Source organism: Abrus precatorius, unplaced genomic scaffold (genome assembly GCF_003935025.1).
Source record: "Abrus precatorius isolate BTA unplaced genomic scaffold, Abrus_2018 Scaffold3, whole genome shotgun sequence".
NCBI classification, from domain to species: domain Eukaryota; kingdom Viridiplantae; phylum Streptophyta; class Magnoliopsida; order Fabales; family Fabaceae; genus Abrus; species Abrus precatorius.
The window spans coordinates 2,943,710-2,962,329 of NW_020874373.1; the positions used below are offsets into that span (position 1 = coordinate 2,943,710).

The window sequence follows — 18,620 nt, forward strand, 5'->3', positions numbered from 1 at the left end:
CTTATATATAAACACCAAGAGGGAGTGCATGAAAATTGGACTACGCAAATAACGAAAAAAAAAATTTTCGTTGTTTGGTACGACACATTAGTGAGAGAAATAGAAGTGTATCAAGAGATCAAACCAAAGATGGAAAATATGCCACCAGGTTATCGTTTCTACCCCACAGAAGAGGAACTGATTTTGTTCTATCTCCACAATAAGCTTGAAGGAGACAAGGAGTGCCTGAATCGAGTTATACCTGTCGTCGATATATATGACTACAACCCATCCCAACTTCCACGTAAATTTTTTTATTCACACTACTCATCTTTTTTTTCTTCAATTTTACCCTTTAAATCGAAATGGAGCTAGCTAGCCCTTGAAAGCTATGGTTCAAGTTATTTCATTTCATCTAGTTTGCATAGATTTCTCTATTTGGAAATAATAGAGCACATTATTATCTTATACTTTCATTTTACGCTTAGTTATAATAAGATGTACTTTAATGTTAATTTATTTGTTTTCTAAAAGGATAAAAGTTAATTGTAATTACTATAAATTTGTTCTTTTATCAAAATTGGAAAAAGGATTGTCCTTTTTCGCTTCATGAGTATTGCTCAAGATTTCACAAAAAAAAAAAAGAAATAAATATATACTTTTTGAGTTTTGCTTAATTGGCAAGTATATTTGATACTAAACTTGATTCAATGAAACAAGATGCGAGACTGGGATGACTTAAGGATCTGTTTTAGGAAACAAAAGTTTGAGTAGTTCCCTTCATCAATCGTTATTTTCAGGGTACATGCTTGTCATTTAACTGTGTCTGTCAATATATATATAATAATTATCATACTGTTCTTCCGAATATTCTTTGTACGTGCCAGGTCAAATCTGTATATGTTGCTCGTGAAAAAATAATTATTATTATTTTCTTTTTCGTCTCGGTTTTCAGAAATTTCAGGAGAGGGGAGTCTGAGAGACACAGAGCAATGGTTCTTTTTCATTCCGAGGCAAGAAAGTGAAGCACGAGGAGGGAGACCAAAGCGTCTTACAACTACTGGGTACTGGAAAGCTACTGGGTCTCCTAATCACGTTTATTCTTCTGATAATCGCATCATCGGAGTGAAAAGAACTATGGTTTTCTATAGTGGAAGAGCTCCTAATGGAACGAAAAGCGATTGGAAGATGAATGAGTACAAGGCCATTAAAGGTGAAGCATCATCATCTTCAAATAAGGCAGTTCCTCAGGTACGTGTATATATGAGTTTTGTTATTTGAATTATTCGAAGTCAATATTATATATGATATTGTATATTATTATTTATTTATTTTTGTATATATAAGTTTTAAAAATATACTATATGTACGTAACATTTCTTTCCCTCTCAATATAAACAAGGTCTAAAAATTAGGGCTAGCTATATCACAATAAGTCGGCTAATTAAGTTTTTTATGTTGTTAAATCTTGAATGTCGGTCATCTACAGTCTCTAGATTGCCTTCTACCTTCTGAATCAGAAATTAAGCATCCTTTTGAACTTTAAAAAAGAGGAAAAAATATATAAATATTCCCTTGATGAGCTCATATATTTGTAACAAGAAGAGAAAAAAAAATGAAAGATGTTATATAAATACTAATATGCCATTAATCTATTTGTAAATCAGAGTTAAAAAAAATATAGAATTCGAGCACCTTTATTTTGGGATTAAAATAATCTTACGAATATGTGCAGTGACATAGATAGGCATTTTACTGATTTTTTTTTTCAGATAACAAAGCAAAATAAACGGTGCTCGTGATATTTCGTAGGAAACTGATTCGTACCTTAAAAATTTAGATCGAAGTTCCTACTGATATTATTCCCACTGGACATTTTAAATATAGGTAGACAATTAACTTACAATTAATCAGCCTTGATTTAATAGATGTTAATTTAACGTTAATCAACCAGTCAGCTCATTTTGGTTTTAATCCCTATACAGTACTCAACATGAAATTTCATAGATAATAATTTAACGTTGATATTATAGTGAAATTTTATTTGTTTAGGTCCAGCTTACGATATGAAACGCAGATTAATATTATAGATCATAGTTGCACTTCTTTAATATATATAACTAAACTATTGATTGTACTGAATCATTATTAATTAATTTCAGCTAAGGCAAGAATTCAGTTTATGCCGAGTGTACAAAAAATCAAAGTGCTTGCGGGCATTTGATAGACGACCACCGCCAAGGAGGGATGCAGTAAGCTATCCTTTTGTTCAAGAAGCTCAAAGGGGTTCAACATCTTGTGATCATCATCATAACCTTCCACAAATGGTGGAGAGAAGCTCAACTAGCTCCCCAGAGAGTTCATCCTCTGGAGACCATGCCCAACCCTCCCTGCAAATGGATGTTGACAACGAGGCTTTGTTGGATTGGGAGAAAGTAGATTGGTTCTTGGGATCGGAACCATGATCATATATATATATCCAAGATATTTGCAATATATATCGATACATAGCTGCTGCAGCAAGAGGTGCAAGTTGAGTCAGCTCGTAATAGTTATTTCTGTCACAGAAACTACTACTTTAATTTGCTTCTTGCTATTCAGTGGTCAATAATCTAGCTAATTAATATGTCAAGAATGTGTAAAGACTGATTCATATGATAAAATATCAGAAACTTTCATTTTGTAATGAATCGGATCAATCACCCGATCCTCCGTACGTCTTCATGCAAATCTTCGGGAATTGATGAAATTAAATAATTTCGTCATTAATCACGGAGAGATAATTTTTTTTTTCTTCTTATGTTACTTAGGTCGTAGACTAATCTCTGGGAATAAACTAATTAACATTTTGAATATCTGATTTTTTTTAGATTCATATATCGTTCTTTATTTTTTAAAAGAAGTATGCTCCTCAAGCTAAAAGAATGTTTGTTATATTTTGAGTTTAGATTTAGAAAAAGTTGATTGCAACTTTTCGTAGCATTATCTAACATCAGGTAGGTGTGGTTGAATTTATAAAAAGAAGATATATGTATTTGGTTAATTTTGATAATTTTAGTAGAAAAAAATATGTAAAAAATATTTGATTCAGTTTTTAGTTATTTTTTCTCTTAGTTGTAAGTTGACCGGAACAAAAACATATAGAAGTGTATAATTCGTCAATTAAGCATCAATATCTCAAAATTAATTTAAATTTAAAAATAATTAATATTTTTTTTAGACAGCAAGTGAAAAACTTTATTTTTAAGTATTTAATACAACTTCAATAATTGACACTCAAACTTGATATTATAATTTAAGATAAACTAACTTTCTACTAATTAATCAATGTGCTCAATAATAAAATATTAATATTTTGAAATAATTATTCTAATTTTTTTAATAATATCTTCCTATTTATTAATAAAAATCTATATAAAATATTGTCATTAGGATGAAACAACCATCGTAATCGCTAAATAGAAAAATAATGGACAAATAGTTAAGGACAAAAAAAAAAGGGGCCGAGATTGATAAAGAGAGAACCTAAAGAGAGTTTTAGTTAAAAGAAGAGGAAAAGAAAAATTTTATATTTTAAATAAATATATTTAAAATAAATAATATGAATTAATACAAGCTTAATCTATTAATCATACATTTATTATCATAAGTGATATATAATTATTTTAATTTAAACATAAAAATATATATCATTCCTCCCCCTTCCCTTTAATTTTTTTCTCAAACATACTTTAAAAGTCTTTCAATTTTATAAAAACATTTGAAAATATTTTGTCAAAGTTAATGATTTTTGACTTCCTAAAAAATGTCATTGTGGTCCTTAGTTCAACTCAAAACCCTAAATTATGGTTCCATTTGACAAATATCCAAGTTGAACTTTGCCACACAAACTGACGAAGTAAAGACCTCACTCAAGGACAACCAACAGAATAAGTTAGAACCTTAAGAACCGTCAGACTTAAATTGCAGTGGGGACTTGTTGATGACACTTAATGCACGACATGCAATAATATAAATAAATTTTTTAATATCTAATTCTTTGTTATATGAGTTGTGCGTTTTTTTTTTATAATTTAAAAATATTTATTAATTTTTACTTATTTTTTAATAATTTATTCAATATGTTTTAAAGGATTTATAAAAAAAATTTGTACATAATAGTTATAATTTTTATAAATATTAAATATTTTTTTATCATGTATATTTAAATATACATTAAAAATATATTTTTTATTATTTTATGCTAAAAACAATAAAAAATATCGTTTACATATTAAATTATTTTAAAATTTTATTTTTGATTCACGACTAAGTTACAAGAGTTCCTTATTTTGTTGTTGCTATAAAGTGGAAGGCTATTACAATAATATCAACTACAGTATTGCTAATGTTAAAGGGGCTACAATTAGGGTACAAACTGTCAAAATAGTTTTGGGCTAGAGAATAAAACGCATTAATCACATCGAAAATTGACGTTTTAAAACCTATAGCGTCACAATAATTATATATATAATCTTAAAATATATTTTTAATTAATTATTTAAAATTTTATTTTAATTTAATAATATGCACACATTATTTGCAAAAAAAGAAAATCATTAATCATAATATATTATAACACTCATATTCACCATCAGGTTTCTATTACCCACCCAGTGACGAATAATCTATGAGAATGTATTGGTACGAGTATTTTATTGAATGTATTTGTATTTTTTTAAAATTAAGATTATTTTAATTTATGATTTTTAATTTAAATTAAATTGTGATATAGTATTTTAAACATATTTTTTATGTTTATTACGTGTTTAGTTATATTTAATAAGAGGGCAAGGTTTATAACCTATGTTTGAATGTGGTAAAGCTGGAGTGCTTGTCCTTTGAGGATTATTGTTCTGACCTTTTATATTATTGTTTAATAAAATTACATTCATTTGCCAACAAGAAAATAAAGTTTTGTTTTTTTAAATGTAAAAGATTAAGACAAAAATTGAAATAACTTCTTGAATTTTAAACCAACTCATATAATTGAATTACGAGTTTTGTAATATTCATAAAATTAATCCAAAATGAACTCCAATAAAGCAACGATCACTTGCAGATTTCCTAAACTGCCACAAAGTCTACGACAAAATAGCAACCAATATTTTAGAGGTGATTATTGAAAATATATAAATGTTAAGTTAGATTTTCATTTAGCTAAAATAGACACATCGATTATGGCCATCAATTTTCGTAATAGCACCAAAAAATTGAGGGACTACGTGGTACAGTCGTGGCTACATGCAATGTCCAAAAGAAAAAAAGAATAAGCATTTACTTTTGAAGAATTTCTTAGTAGTTACTACACTGTCTCTATAGGAAGTGTTGACTAGAAGACTTTGTTGTCTCTCTCAATCAGGGTCCCAGTCCCAGCAATTTGGAGAATGAAGTTTCACATGATCAACTGCTTTAGTAACATATAAAACGAGTACAAATAAGTCACTCCCAAAGTGAACTTTACTTTGCAAAAACATAAACTCACTCTCCACATTAATTTTCATGCACTTCGTAGTTTTAACAATTCATGTCAATAATCTTGAACATATTTTATTAGGAATTTTGTTAACTTTAAGTGAATTTAAACATTTTTTTAATAAAAATTTTACCATAACTTATTGTTTATCTTCTACCCTTACATTTTTCTTATATTAGTTAAGGTCTTTCAAAGCTTGCACTTTGTTGCGATCAAAATGTTGAGGAATACGAACACTTGTAGCTAAAGGTATGTTTTATCTATAACATATAAACTTACAAAAGAAGCAGGAAAATAGAGTTTAGCTATTACATTAAAAAAGTAAAAAAGTTATCGGGATATTAATTATAAAATCGAACCACAACTAAAATGTTTAAAACAAAATTAAACAAACTTTAATAGATCGGTGGAGCAAAGCAAGATAAGATCTTGCATCTGTTAAGTCACGTACTTAAGTTTCTACTTGTCTTATTAGAATAAAAGTTAACGTAAGTTATCTATAAATATTTCTAAAGTCTAAAAATTCTTTTCTATCTTAAAATATTACTATTTTTTTACTAAAATTATTGATGCAAAAAATAAAATAAAATAAAATAAACAAACCGACATGCTTTTGAAAATACTCAATAGACTGGAAGTTCAGAACTTAAATCTCATCAAATTTGTAGTTAAGAGAGTCGTTATTTTTTTCTTCTTGAATATATGATATGTTATAAATTAGTATATAAAAACTTTTGACATTTTAGATATTTAATAATGATTGAAAGAAAAAAAAATAGCCATTTCATTATCTGTAGCATAAAGTTAAAAAAAAAAAAACCCGGTTCTATCTTATGTACGTCCAGTTTAAAACATATAAATAACAATATGAAATGAAGATGTTTTCTTCCTATTTTATTTAAGACAATTGGAATCACATAATCTAATTCCATTCAATTTAAACATAAGCTAATAAAAGAATGTATTAGTATAAATCTCAAATTAACAATATAATAAACACCACATATGTAGTAGTTGCAATTTGGTGGTGAATAATATTACTAATTGAGAATAACTGATGTTCAATTAATTAGTAGTTTCTTAACAAGAATTGAATAAAATGTTGAGTCTGATTGTAATTTTAACACAAAATCAAGTGTCTGTTTAATTTAAAATTGAATAAAATTAATTTAAAATTCTAGTTTGATTAATATATATATATATATATATATATATAAATTAATTAAGATTCAAATTTTCATAATTTTTTAATTTAAAGATAAACATAACACAAATCAGATAATGAATGACTGGTTATTCAGTTCACTTACACTTAGACGAAGTCGATTCAAGCCCAACAAGTCTAGTTTTGTAGATTCTATGGTTGATTATTGGAAACTAGGGAAAATGCACCCTCTTGACCCAAAAAACAACTCGTACGACTAGAAGAATTGATAGGGGGAATTAGACTTGCTGCACCAAACTTCGGGAAGTAATAAAATAAGCTATTCATTCTCTTTTATATCATTTGTTTTTTATAATGACATGTATATTTAAACAGGATCAATAGATACAGAAAATAAATTATAAGTTAAGATTTTCTTAACTCATGCGTATAATTTATAAAATCATTATAATTTTAATTTAAAACTTATTTTTTTAGATCTTTAAGATGTAAAATTTATAAAAAGAGATAAAGTCATGAAAAGGAAACATATAACTATTTTAAAAAATATATAAATTTATTTTAAAATTAAAATAAGAGAATTTAAATTAAAGTTAAATTTTTTTCTAGTTTTATAAATTTTTAAGTTTAAAGTTACTTATGAGTTAAAATTTGTCATAAAAAAGGAGTAGATAAATGCTTCTAAAATTAGTCTATAAAAACTAATTTTTCATATACATGTTTTATGCGCAATTTATTATTTAAGGTAAAACAGAAGTCAAATAAAATGAATTAAACACTATTGTAATAAAATAAATATTTTTTTAATAAGAAAATATTTAATTATGTTTATTAAACAGATATTATTTGTTATATTATTAACACATGGTAGTTTTATTTAAAATAAATAATTTTTCAATAAATATGAATATTATTACAAAATAAATTTTTAGTTTTGAAATAGTAAATATGTTAAGACAAACTAAAATACGTAAAAGAATATGAAATGTGAAATGGAGAGTTTCACTTGAGAGCATTCTAAATAACGCGTCAAAATCATTATATCGTTGGACTCACTTGTCGGAAGAGAGCTGAGAAAAAGAGACAGAAACTCACACGCAAAGCAATCATAAGCCATACATTACTAAATTCAGAAATTTCCATGTAATTGCCCTTACGACTTGAGTCTGTAGGCTGTGTTGATAGTTGACAGCATTGTTTAAACAACAATAATCATCTTATTAAAGATATTCACCAATATTTTTAAAACTATTATTCCTTTTAATTTTTGTCATCTGTTACTCTCAAGTTTTGTTTAAGAATTAAAGATAAATTTATTTTTTTTGTTTTTATTAAAACCATGGTATATATATTTTTTGTTATGCTTCTTATCTTTTTATTAGTTAATTGTTTTTATTTTGAGACAAGGATATAATTGATAAAAATGATTAATATTTTTTTTATTTTTAAGATGACAGGTAAATAAAAAATAAAACTTATTTAAAAAAGAAAAAAAGAAGAAGAAAAGAGCATATTCTAATTTTGAATTTAAATATCCTTTAATTGTGATGAAAATTGAATATTCAGTTAAGCAAAAATATGTTTGTTTAAGTAAAAATAAAGAATATAAAATATTTTTTATGCAAAATTAAATTAAATAATTTTTTTTAATTTAAAATTTTTTGCATATTCACTTAAACAAAATATTTCAGCTTAAACAAATTTTATAACTTCTATTTCAATCTTTTCTTCTCCTTCTCTTTATACTCAATAGTCTCTCCTCAATTTTTATATTTAATTTTCTTCCTTATCTCGTATTCAACTTATCTCTTCCTCTTTTCATATTTAATTTTTTTCCTTCTCTCATACTCAACTTATCTCTTCCTCTTTCCACTCTCTCTTCCTTTCACTCTATGTCTAACTCTTCTCTTCATTTTTCACTCTTACCTCTCTCCATACCCATTTCTTCCTCTTTTCTCTATACCCAACTATTTTCCTCCACTACCATCTCTATAACACGTGCTCTCCTTATTCCCATCTATTCTCAATCATATCTTTCATCTACACTCAGCCTCTATCTAATTAAATACATAAAATTCACTTAAATTAAAATAATTCATTTAAGTTAAGTAAAAAAAAATTGTTTAAATTAATTTTATGTAAATTTTTTTTATTTTTTTATATATTTTCACTTAAGTAAATCTATTTTTATTTAATCAAAACTTAAACTAGATGTCTAATTTCTGCCACATCAGGAGGGGTCTGAATCTTCTAATTTTAATTGCTTCAGAATTCATGCTCATAATAAGTATAGCTGTGAAATCTTGGGAAGGAGACTTCGTGGCCCAACTCCAGTAAAAACGCATAAAATCTTGCGGTTTTAAAGAGGGAGACAGTGGAGGAGGGAAATAAGCAAAAGCTTAGAAGAACTATTATTAAATATTCAAAATATCTTCAATTTATTTAATCTACACAATCTAAACAGTACATTTTCTACTTAAGTCTCTGCTTGTTTTCGTAGATTTAGGGGGAAAGGAGATAAAGAAGGGAGATAGGATAGCATGTTTCGCTCACTCAATGCGACTAAAAAGGTTACAAATGATCATAAAAAGGGATGGTGTCACCAAAAAGATGAGGACATCTGCTTGTACAAGAGCACGTGTGCATAAAAATATATCTCGAGTTTAGTGTAAAGTGTTAACAGATTATATATGGACGATATACACATAAGCAAACCAAGGAAGTTATCACAAATACTAGCATCTTACTATAACAAGAATACAAATAGACTAAAAAAAAAAAAACAATTATTAGCAGAGCTTTACAGACGTTTGAACATACACTTCTTTTCCCATGGTTGTTGTAAGCTTTCACTATTTGGTTTACCATTTTATGGGTAACAAACCCTAATGATTAGCAGGATGTCAAAACTTACTATTACCAATCATCATCAAGGTTCGCTTGGTGGAAACACATAACAGTACATATAAATATGAAGAACGATACAAGCTCAATGAGCATCGCTCCTGTCTCAATCATATGAGCGTGCCTGAGGATTATGGGAATGGCTATGCTCCCAATGGCTGAAGCCCCCGTCAAAAATTTTGCAGCATCTATCCAACTGCAACATAATATCAGATATTATATTTTCTGTTGAAAACAACTATCTTTTAATAAAATTGTCCCGCAAATGCATATTGAAAGTGTATATAAAGAAGTGCAACACCCACTGTACACAAGTATACAACAGAAGAACAGTAACCCAAAAGCCAATCGGATGGACATTGGTTTTATATTAAAACCAGAGATCTTTCAGAGCTCTAAATGGCAATAGCGATACTTACCCCCCACCATCACGGCTCATCAGAAATTGAGTGGATCCACCTCCAAAGAATAAGCAAGGCATAGGTACCAGCACATACATCAGAGCTGCAGGTGCAATGTTTTGGCCGTTAAAATTTTCAAACTAACATACAAGACATTCCAGTTTAAAAGACTCTCAACTTACCTGATAACATGGGCCACCAGTTGTTGTATATTGCACATGCCTGCCGCAGCAAAGAAAAAGCAAATGGAATATACTTTAACACTTGAAAGTAAAATGTGCATTCAACATAGTCATATGAGCAACTATAGCATTCACATTCAATATTTCAATAGATCATGTACTACCATATCATCATAAAAAGTATCCATTTGAATACTTCATATTTTTTTCCCCTGTTGAACCCCCATTTTGGCCTTTAGAATACGGGCTGGTCCATTCACATTCCATAAAATCCCACCCCATCCACTCCCAATGATTTTTGAGCCTGACTTTGAGTGTGTTTGGCTAGTTATTTCAACTAGTTTACTAAGTTTGAATAAAATAGAGGTGTTTTATATATATATAAAAAATAGAGGTGTTTTTCGTAAATGAACTTAACTCACAAACTTATAATGTTTTTTCATACACTAATTAATGTTTGAGGTTAGGCTTATAACTTATTATTATTATTTTTTTTATCTTCAATATTTAAAATAAATTTTTTCATTTACCACCTCCTTCAACATTAAATTATTTACTTAAATAAAAATTCTCTTTTAATAGTACACTATTTATTATAATCCTTTAGTATTTGACCTTTGACGAAGAAATTAATGATAGGAGTTGAAAGTTAACTAAAAAACCTAAAATTATAATTACCTTACAATATTTTTTGTATACAAAATAAAAACAATTGCCAAAAATAAACTTGTTTCTTTATGTTATTTTATACTTATCAACTAGTTCAAAATTTAATATTACTAAACACTTTTAATTCAATAATTAGCTTAACTATTTTTAGCTTTCAACTAAAAATTAACTTTCCAGTTTTAAGTTAGCTTATCCGTTATTTTTGCCAAAAATATCCTTGAGACCTCCAAGTTTGAGTATACAGAGCTTAAAATATTAGTTCCAATAGTGTTTCTAAATCTATTTTGGACAAGTTATGTTGAGGTCGTTTCCACACATTTTGATAATTATAAAATCAAAGACATAAAGCATAGATAACGTGCAGGGCAATGATGTTCAAATTTTAAAATTTGCTGTGATCATGGTCTCATAGAACTCAAATATAGAGCCAGTTCTTGGAAAATTTGTTTCGCTAAATTTTTATGTTCTTTATTTCCTTTTCATTCCATATTCTTGAAAGCGGTTTTACTTTTCAAAGTTAAATTTAAAGCCTTCCTCATTCTGTTTTCATGCCTCATCAAACATTTAAACATGAGAATGAATCTTCCTTCCCACCCTTTTCCATTATGAACCATTCCTTTCTTTCCCATCTAAAAATTGCAAACACATTACAGGCTAGAAAGTAAAGTGAATTTTCTAACATCTTTAAGGATATAACAAAATTTGATTCTGAACGAAACAATGATTCATAACTTTAAATTTTATTGCAAATAATGGTACTTAATGTACTTAGAAAATAGTAGATTTATGTATCACATGATACAATGCATTTAGTGTTCATGGATATTATTGCTTAGGGAGCTGCACTTAATTAATTTAGGCTAGGAAATAGTCTCCACAAAGTCTGTCCAGAGTCTATCTATACGGGTGATATGCAGAAACTGTGAACTACATTTTCTAGAATAAGAAAGCTTTTCATTCTCTAAGTTTTTCCTTTCTCTCAAAATTTCCTCCATCGAAATTCAACAAATATAATACAGCAAACTTAGCAGGTTTGACTGCTATCCTGCAGGTTAAAAAAATATTATATTTTCATGGTTTTTTGATGACTGTAAGACTTTGCCCCCAAGACCAACAAGCATTTCAATGATTTGTGCAGTTAGAAATAGCAATATGTTTTAATTTGTTCTATAAATTGGAGGAAACATAATTGTGGAAAAAAAAAAAATACAGACATTATTACTAGTTCATTTTAAGTATTTGGGGCATGCACAATTAGTCTCGGTGCGGAAAGCATACCAGAATTTGTAGCAAAATGCTAGCTGAAAACATAAAAGCTAGCCCAGCAAGGCTGCACATCCATCCAGAAAAGAAAAAGTTAAAAGTTGATTTACATTATTTAGCAATATAATCAATCACGATACAAACAAAAGACAGAGTTTAGTTTTCTCCTTACACTGTAAAGACAAGAGCAGTCCCAGACACCCATTTGTAACATCAGATGCAGGACAGAATCAGTAACATGATTAAAAATATATACATTGAGGAATTAAAACAAAAATAACAGAAAAAGGCAAAGAAAACATAAATCCTTAGTAGGAAAAGTGCAGAGTGAATTTGGCCACAACCCACAGCAGTGTAATCTCCAAAAGTACAAATGAAATGATAATAAATATAACATGAGTTGCCTGCCACTAAATTTAAGCTAAAAATGAGGAAATGTTTGACCTATATGATCCCAATTGCAAGGTATAAGATCCGAATCCCACATTAGAAGTATTTTTAGTGTGGGGTCTATAAGACATTGGACTCTTCAACTACAACTATTAACTTTTGTAATGTACTTCTCTCAAGATTCTTATAAATTAGTATCAAAATCTTTCACAATGTCTCTCAGCTGCAATCAATAATTGAATTCTATATCCTCCTTTTCTCAAGTAGTTAGAGGCTAGCGCACGTTGAAAGTAACGGATGGGATTTAGCTCCTCTTAAGTAAGGGAGTGCACATTAGACAATAAATGCAATTAGAACCATGATTAGAAAATCAACAATTGAGCTTTTAACAATATGCATGTATCTTATAACAATCTCAATCATTGATTTTCTAGTAAACAGTTATAACTGCTATTTATTCTCGAAAACCCACTCCTTTCACTTAACAGAAGTCAAATCCCTGTGTAGGAATAGAGATGCACCCATATGCAGGTGACTAATTTCGGACCCCTAACCTTAGCATCCAAGCAACCATGCAATATGTGCTTTATATTTTTAATTCTTCGGACCTGTACTCGACATTGCAAAGGATGTTTCATCTGTGGATTTACATGCATCACCCCAAGTGTCTTTAACATAAGTAGTATAGATTTCCCAATTTTATTATAGCCTGAACCCTGAACTGATTATAGTTAACAATTTGTTCGCAAAAGCTTTTGTGGAATTGTATATCCCTCGTGCAACTTCATTCTTCTTCGCTTCTCTTTGGGAAGCGACCTAAGAGAAAGATCACTCTGTCTCTGTGATACCCATTCCCACCAGAATCCTTCAAAATTCAATGGATTGCTACAGAAAGTCACTATTTATAATCCTAAGACAATCTTATTTTAATACAATTTTTGTAGAGAAACCAGATGCAACAATTAGGATGGGAGCGAAATTGATTGTGACCTAATTAGAGGATTATGGATAGTGTGAATAGAAAGCACATACCGTGTATTGTCATCGCCATGCTTGAGAAGGGACCTTATCTCTCTTCCGATTGCAATTTGCAAGCCACCTAACGAAGATTTTGCACAGCTTGGAGTTGCTCCCAATTTTGACTCACTTTCTTTCTCGCCTTACTTCTCAATGTGTTTCCAATCTGGACCCATTCCATTATACTTAATTATGTAATTTTTAATAAAAATCATATATAAATTTTAATATATGTACAATATTAAAGTATTTATTGTAATTTTTAATTAATTATTATAATTTTTTCTTTTACATTTTAAAGGTGGATCAACATCACAAGTAGTTTTATTATGATAGTGATAATAATAGTTGCAATTTTTTTCCTTTTAGTTATTATCATTTATTACGGGACTAGCTCAATAAATTAAGTTTATTAGTCCAATGTATGGATTCTCCAATGTCCCTTGTTATTTATATTTATATGCGTTTTAGTTAAATTTACCTAATAATATTATTTAGTCTTCCCTTATTCAAGAGAGGAATTAATTTATAAATATTTTAAAAAGAAAATTGATGTGCAACTATAATTAAACATTTATGGTAATATTTATATATATATATATATATATATATATATTCACTTTTTATCTTTCATTAATCTTAACTATTCAAAATATTAATCAACGGTTGAAATGTAGCTAGAGAGAGGCTTGGTGTGGTTGAGGGGATTGCTTTGCTTTTTTCATTAATTTCCTTCATTCTTGTGACTAGTAAGAGGAATGGTGATTGAAAAGAATTTGGTATGTACCAAGAATACAAGTAGGAATATGAAATTCCATCGTTTCTTTTGGTCATAAATACGATGTAGGTTTGTATTTTGACTGAACATCAATGGGTTTTTGACCAAATTTTGTTTAATGATTCCAAATGTTTCGTTAAATTTATGAACATTTCATTGGGAACATTTTGGTTTACGGAAGCACTGTAGGAATTTATTGTATAGGAATTGTATGAACTTTTTTACATATTTGATGCACAGAAATATAGGAATTTATTGAAACATTTTCCAAAAATGTTCATTTTTTTCTCGTCTTTTATTCTAAACAACTATTTTGGGACATTTATTATTATTGTTCATTTTTTTTGAAATATTTTTAAGACATTTATATGAAATAACTAAAAATATATTTGACAAAATATATCTATCTAATTTTACTAACATAAATCTACTCGATAAAATGTAAGACTTGAATTTTATATTTTTAATTTAAATTAAATTTTAGTCTTTTTAACCCTATCAAATTTAATGCAGACTAAACTCCTAAAAAATATATTTTACTTATTGTTTGAACTATTTTTATGAACTTAAATTAAATTTAGACCATTTTAACTTGCTGAAACTCGTTAGTTGTCACAAATTACACTAAATTGGGGGTAGGTAGTTAGCTCTAACTAAAAATTATATATATATATATATATATATATATATATATATATAAAAGAACGTGTATACTATCAAATACAATGTTCATAGTTTAATTTTCAAATAATAGAAATCTTGATTTTGTATCATTGTTATCAAGATTCAATCATCACAATAGGCATACACGAAAAACATAAAAACTACACCTTGAGTAATTGTAAGTTGTTCAAGAAAGCAACAGCAATCCAATCCATCTGCACTGGAGACCAACGCACATGATTGATTTCAGATGTTGTTCCATGCCACATCAAGGGCTCCACATCATTGTCATTTCTTGCTGGGATCCCTGAGTCCATCACATCCCAAATGAAGGCCCTTGCATCATCACTAACAGAGCACAAATGTCGTCCAAAATTTGGAGACCATGATATAGCATTAACACATGCTCTATGCTTACTTAATTCCATAAATGGCGTGGTTGGTAGCCTAATATCCATGATTACCACTTTATTACTATTCAATCCAACCATGGCCATGAACCTTGGATCACTTTTATTCCATTCCAAACGTAGCAAAGGACAATCTTGCACTGGATTTTCATAAATTATGGTAGATTTTTCTTTGTCTCTTAAATCAAACACCCTGATAGAACCATCACCAGACACAGAAGCAAAGACATTAAGTCCACCCCATGAAATGTCATATACTTCTTTGTCATGTGCCACTAGTTGTGCCTTCATAACTTCCCTTTCAATGTCCCAAATGGTGCATGTAGTGTCTACGCTAGAAGTTGCTATAAGACGAGGGTCAAACATGGTCCAATCAAAAGAGGTTATAGCTGAATGATCACTAACTTTGTTACCAATTAGGGGGGACTTTAGTTGAATATGATCATCATGGATTTCCCACAATCTTAGGTTGTCACCTGAAGTGGCAAGGAGGTCTGGTTTTGTGTCATCCTCGGAAGGAAAGAACATGATGTTTGTTGGTGCATAAGGGTGATCAAGTACCAAACGAGGGTCGGTGGTAAAACTGAATGTGTTGTAGTTGAAGTGGACAAGTTCAACCTTGTTGGTATAATCTTCCAAATAGCTACCAATGGCAAAGCGGGGGGTTTTGTCACGGCGCATTGACCATGCTAGAGTGGAAATAGGCCACTGAGCAACATAGGTGTGGACGCCTTGTTTAGTCTTTGTAGGGCTTTGCATGGTGAAATTAACTTCAATTGAATCCATAAGAAAGCTAAGAAAAGTATTTCTGCATCGTATTAGCATGCATAGGTCAGAAACTCTTTTGCTTTTTGTTTTAGATGGTGCTTTATTGTATTACATGATAACCTATTTTTATGCATTATGCATTATGTAATACAGACCCACATTTTGGTTCTGATCCAAAAAATTAGCAAAAAGGTACAGGTTATAACTTATAAGCAATAGGTTAGTTGAAAGCTTTACAAGTTATAACTAGTCAATTGAGTAAAATTTATTTGATAAAATTAGTTATACAACTAGTTAAAATATGTTAAATCAAAGCAGCTTTTAATAAATGAGTTTTCAAAAGCTATAAGTTTTCTTTAAATTTTTTATCAAATAAATCTACTAATTTATTGACTCTTAAATGCTATAAGCTTTTATTACTGAATATAGCCTTTATTTAAGAACATCTTTTCCGATACAAATTTGAGATAGAGGTGGACAAATTTTTAAATAAATGACAGGTAAAATGATTAAATTTTTTTAATAAGTTAAAATTAACGTATGTATAAGTTTTAGAAAATTTAAATTAAAAGAGATTTTAAAAAAAATGAATTATCATAAGTTAATTTTAATTTAAAAAGATATTTTTTGCATAAATTCTTAATTTATTAAATAAATAAAATATTAGTTTTCTATAGTTTTTTATAGTATTCATCCTAAACATGAAAATCTAATATTTTCAACTTAAAATTTTTAAAAAAACTTAAAAGAATCTTCTTAACAAATGTTTCATAATAGAAAAATTTAGCATATTTTTACTTCTTCATTTTTGTCTCCTATAAATAAATATCAAAATTTAAATTTAGAATATGTTTTTAACATGAATACATAGGAAAAACTAAAGATAAAAATCAGTAAAATAAATGAGAAATATAAATAATTATATATAGTGTAAAAAACAATGTCAATATTTTGATGTTTAAATATAGAATTGTTTTATTTGTAATAGCTCTATATGTTAAATCCTATCTAACGAAGTATTTTATTTTTCAGTCAAAATAATAATAATAATGTCCTAAAATGCAACTACACTTCAATAAATTTGCATTTTTTGCAAAAAAAAAAAAAAAAAAAGAAATTCAACGAACATGTGTTAAGAATGTTACAGTATTTAGTACTATTTTGACTAAATAAGCAAAAGAAACTACAGAATATGAAACGAAATAGATCATATATAGAGAGGAGGCAACCCCTGAAACAAATACTAGTTTGTAAATATGTCTCTTAAAAGAGAAGTTAGAAAGGGGCTTACAATATTCAGATCCCAAAGCTTCCGGTGTTTGCTAAGAGTGCAGTCGCGATGGCCTCGGTGTCGAGTGAAGGAGAAATAATTAATAAATATCAGAACATAGCACCGCCACTTTTCCCATAATAAGAAAGGGGAAGGGAAGGTGAAGCTAATGGTCAATCGTTTCTCTCTTGATAGTTCGGTCACCTTTTAATTCAACCACGTTTCCAAAATTAAATTGACCTTATATCCTAAGACTACTCTAAAATCTAACAAGCAGTAAGAAATTTATTTCTTTTCAAGTAATGTCTGGGATTCAGATTTTGTTAATAATAGGGGAAGGAGGGGGATTGAGATCTTCGTCCCAAAAATGTTTCACTACAATTATTCTGATTTTAAAATTTTCAAATATTGATAATCTCATTATGTTTCTACTTTTCCATCGTATTTTTAGTTCCTTTCTTGTAGGGCTTCAAGTGATCTTCTCTTGACACTTCTGAGAAAAAAATTTAGATACAGTATGATTATGATACATATATATATATATGTAAAACATATTTCCTCCTAAACTTGGACCCTTGTCAGAGGTTTTGTTTGCTTGATTGTCCAACTGTCATAAATATAGGAATATAATGATAATTCTTATCATTTTTGAGGAAATTCTGAATATGAAAATAATTATGACATGACACGAATATCCAAAATTCTTAGTACAATGCTCGTAACTAGTAAATAAGCAAGTGCTTAGATCAGATTAGTTTAGTTGATTATTTGAAGAAAGTAAAAACTGTAAAAAGTGCTGTTTAATTTTATTTGGCAACTTTATAATATTAATTGCAATAGTCGTTACATGTTAAATTTTTATACATTCCGCTTGTTCAACCTGTTTATCACTCAAGTAATTATTAATTTCAAACTAATTATGCTAAGCCATGCTATTTCACAGAAATTTTAAGCTAAATATAAGTGAAAAAAGGTCACTTTGCATTCTTTATTTTTAGTTCATAGAATGACTTAGCACTGATGTGTATTTAGCTTATGTAAAGTATGAAAAATGTAAAAATATATTCTTCCTTAATTTGAAAATAGTGATTTATGAAATGGTAATTTTAATTAAAAGCAACGGGTTCTTAATTTTTTATCTTACACTTCAAAAGAAACAAAATCCATTAAATAATTGAAAAACATTATGTGTTTTTAATTAGAATTAGCATTTTATTTTGATAACTCATACATTAAAAACGTCAAC

The 18,620-nt window shown here is 28.4% G+C and overlaps 3 protein-coding genes across 5 annotated transcripts; 1 reads left to right on the forward strand and 2 right to left on the reverse strand.

Annotated features, from left to right (window-relative positions):
- Positions 1-43: 43 nt before the first annotated feature.
- LOC113863782 (NAC domain-containing protein 90-like) lies at positions 44-2,662 on the forward strand. The gene is made up of 3 exons (XM_027497484.1): positions 44-283; positions 935-1,230; positions 2,142-2,662. The coding sequence occupies exons 1-3, from the start codon at positions 130-132 to the stop codon at positions 2,442-2,444; spliced, it is 753 nt and encodes a 250-aa protein (XP_027353285.1). The 5' UTR covers positions 44-129; the 3' UTR covers positions 2,445-2,662.
- Positions 2,663-9,283: 6,621 nt separating this feature from the next.
- LOC113862646 (vacuolar protein sorting-associated protein 55 homolog) lies at positions 9,284-13,637 on the reverse strand. 3 transcript variants are annotated; one of them, XM_027495745.1, is made up of 6 exons: positions 13,501-13,626; positions 12,251-13,333; positions 12,094-12,145; positions 10,147-10,186; positions 9,983-10,067; positions 9,284-9,759 (listed from the first exon to the last, which is right to left on the reverse strand). In XM_027495745.1, exons 3-6 carry the CDS (start codon positions 12,124-12,126, stop codon positions 9,576-9,578), a joined length of 342 nt encoding a protein of 113 aa, XP_027351546.1. In that variant the 5' UTR covers positions 12,127-12,145; positions 12,251-13,333; positions 13,501-13,626; the 3' UTR covers positions 9,284-9,575. The 3 variants fall into 3 exon arrangements, with proteins under 3 accessions (XP_027351546.1, XP_027351545.1, XP_027351547.1); XM_027495744.1 differs by lacking the exon at positions 12,251-13,333 and having other exon boundaries at positions 13,497-13,637; XM_027495746.1 differs by lacking the exon at positions 12,251-13,333 and having other exon boundaries at positions 13,501-13,582.
- Positions 13,638-15,087: 1,450 nt separating this feature from the next.
- LOC113863941 (WD repeat-containing protein LWD2-like) lies at positions 15,088-16,095 on the reverse strand. The gene has a single exon (XM_027497742.1). It carries the CDS (start codon positions 16,093-16,095, stop codon positions 15,088-15,090), a length of 1,008 nt encoding a protein of 335 aa, XP_027353543.1.
- Between the last annotated feature and the right edge of the window lie 2,525 nt (positions 16,096-18,620).

Coding starts and splice junctions, on each gene's coding strand:
- LOC113863782 (XM_027497484.1), top strand. CDS start 130: ATGGAAAATATGCCACCAGGTTATCGTTTCTACCCCACAGAAGAGGAA. Junction 284..934: donor CAACCCATCCCAACTTCCAC/GTAAATTTTTTT, acceptor CTCGGTTTTCAG/AAATTTCAGGAGAGGGGAGT. Junction 1,231..2,141: donor CAAATAAGGCAGTTCCTCAG/GTACGTGTATAT, acceptor AATTAATTTCAG/CTAAGGCAAGAATTCAGTTT.
- LOC113862646 (XM_027495744.1), bottom strand. CDS start 13,519: ATGGCGATGACAATACACGGTAT. Junction 10,187..12,093: donor GCATTTTGCTACAAATTCTG/GTATGCTTTCCG, acceptor TTGCTGCGGCAG/GCATGTGCAATATACAACAA. Junction 9,760..9,982: donor ATGAGCCGTGATGGTGGGGG/GTAAGTATCGCT, acceptor ATTATGTTGCAG/TTGGATAGATGCTGCAAAAT.
- LOC113863941 (XM_027497742.1), bottom strand. CDS start 16,095: ATGCAAAGCCCTACAAAGACTAAACAAGGCGTCCACACCTATGTTGCT.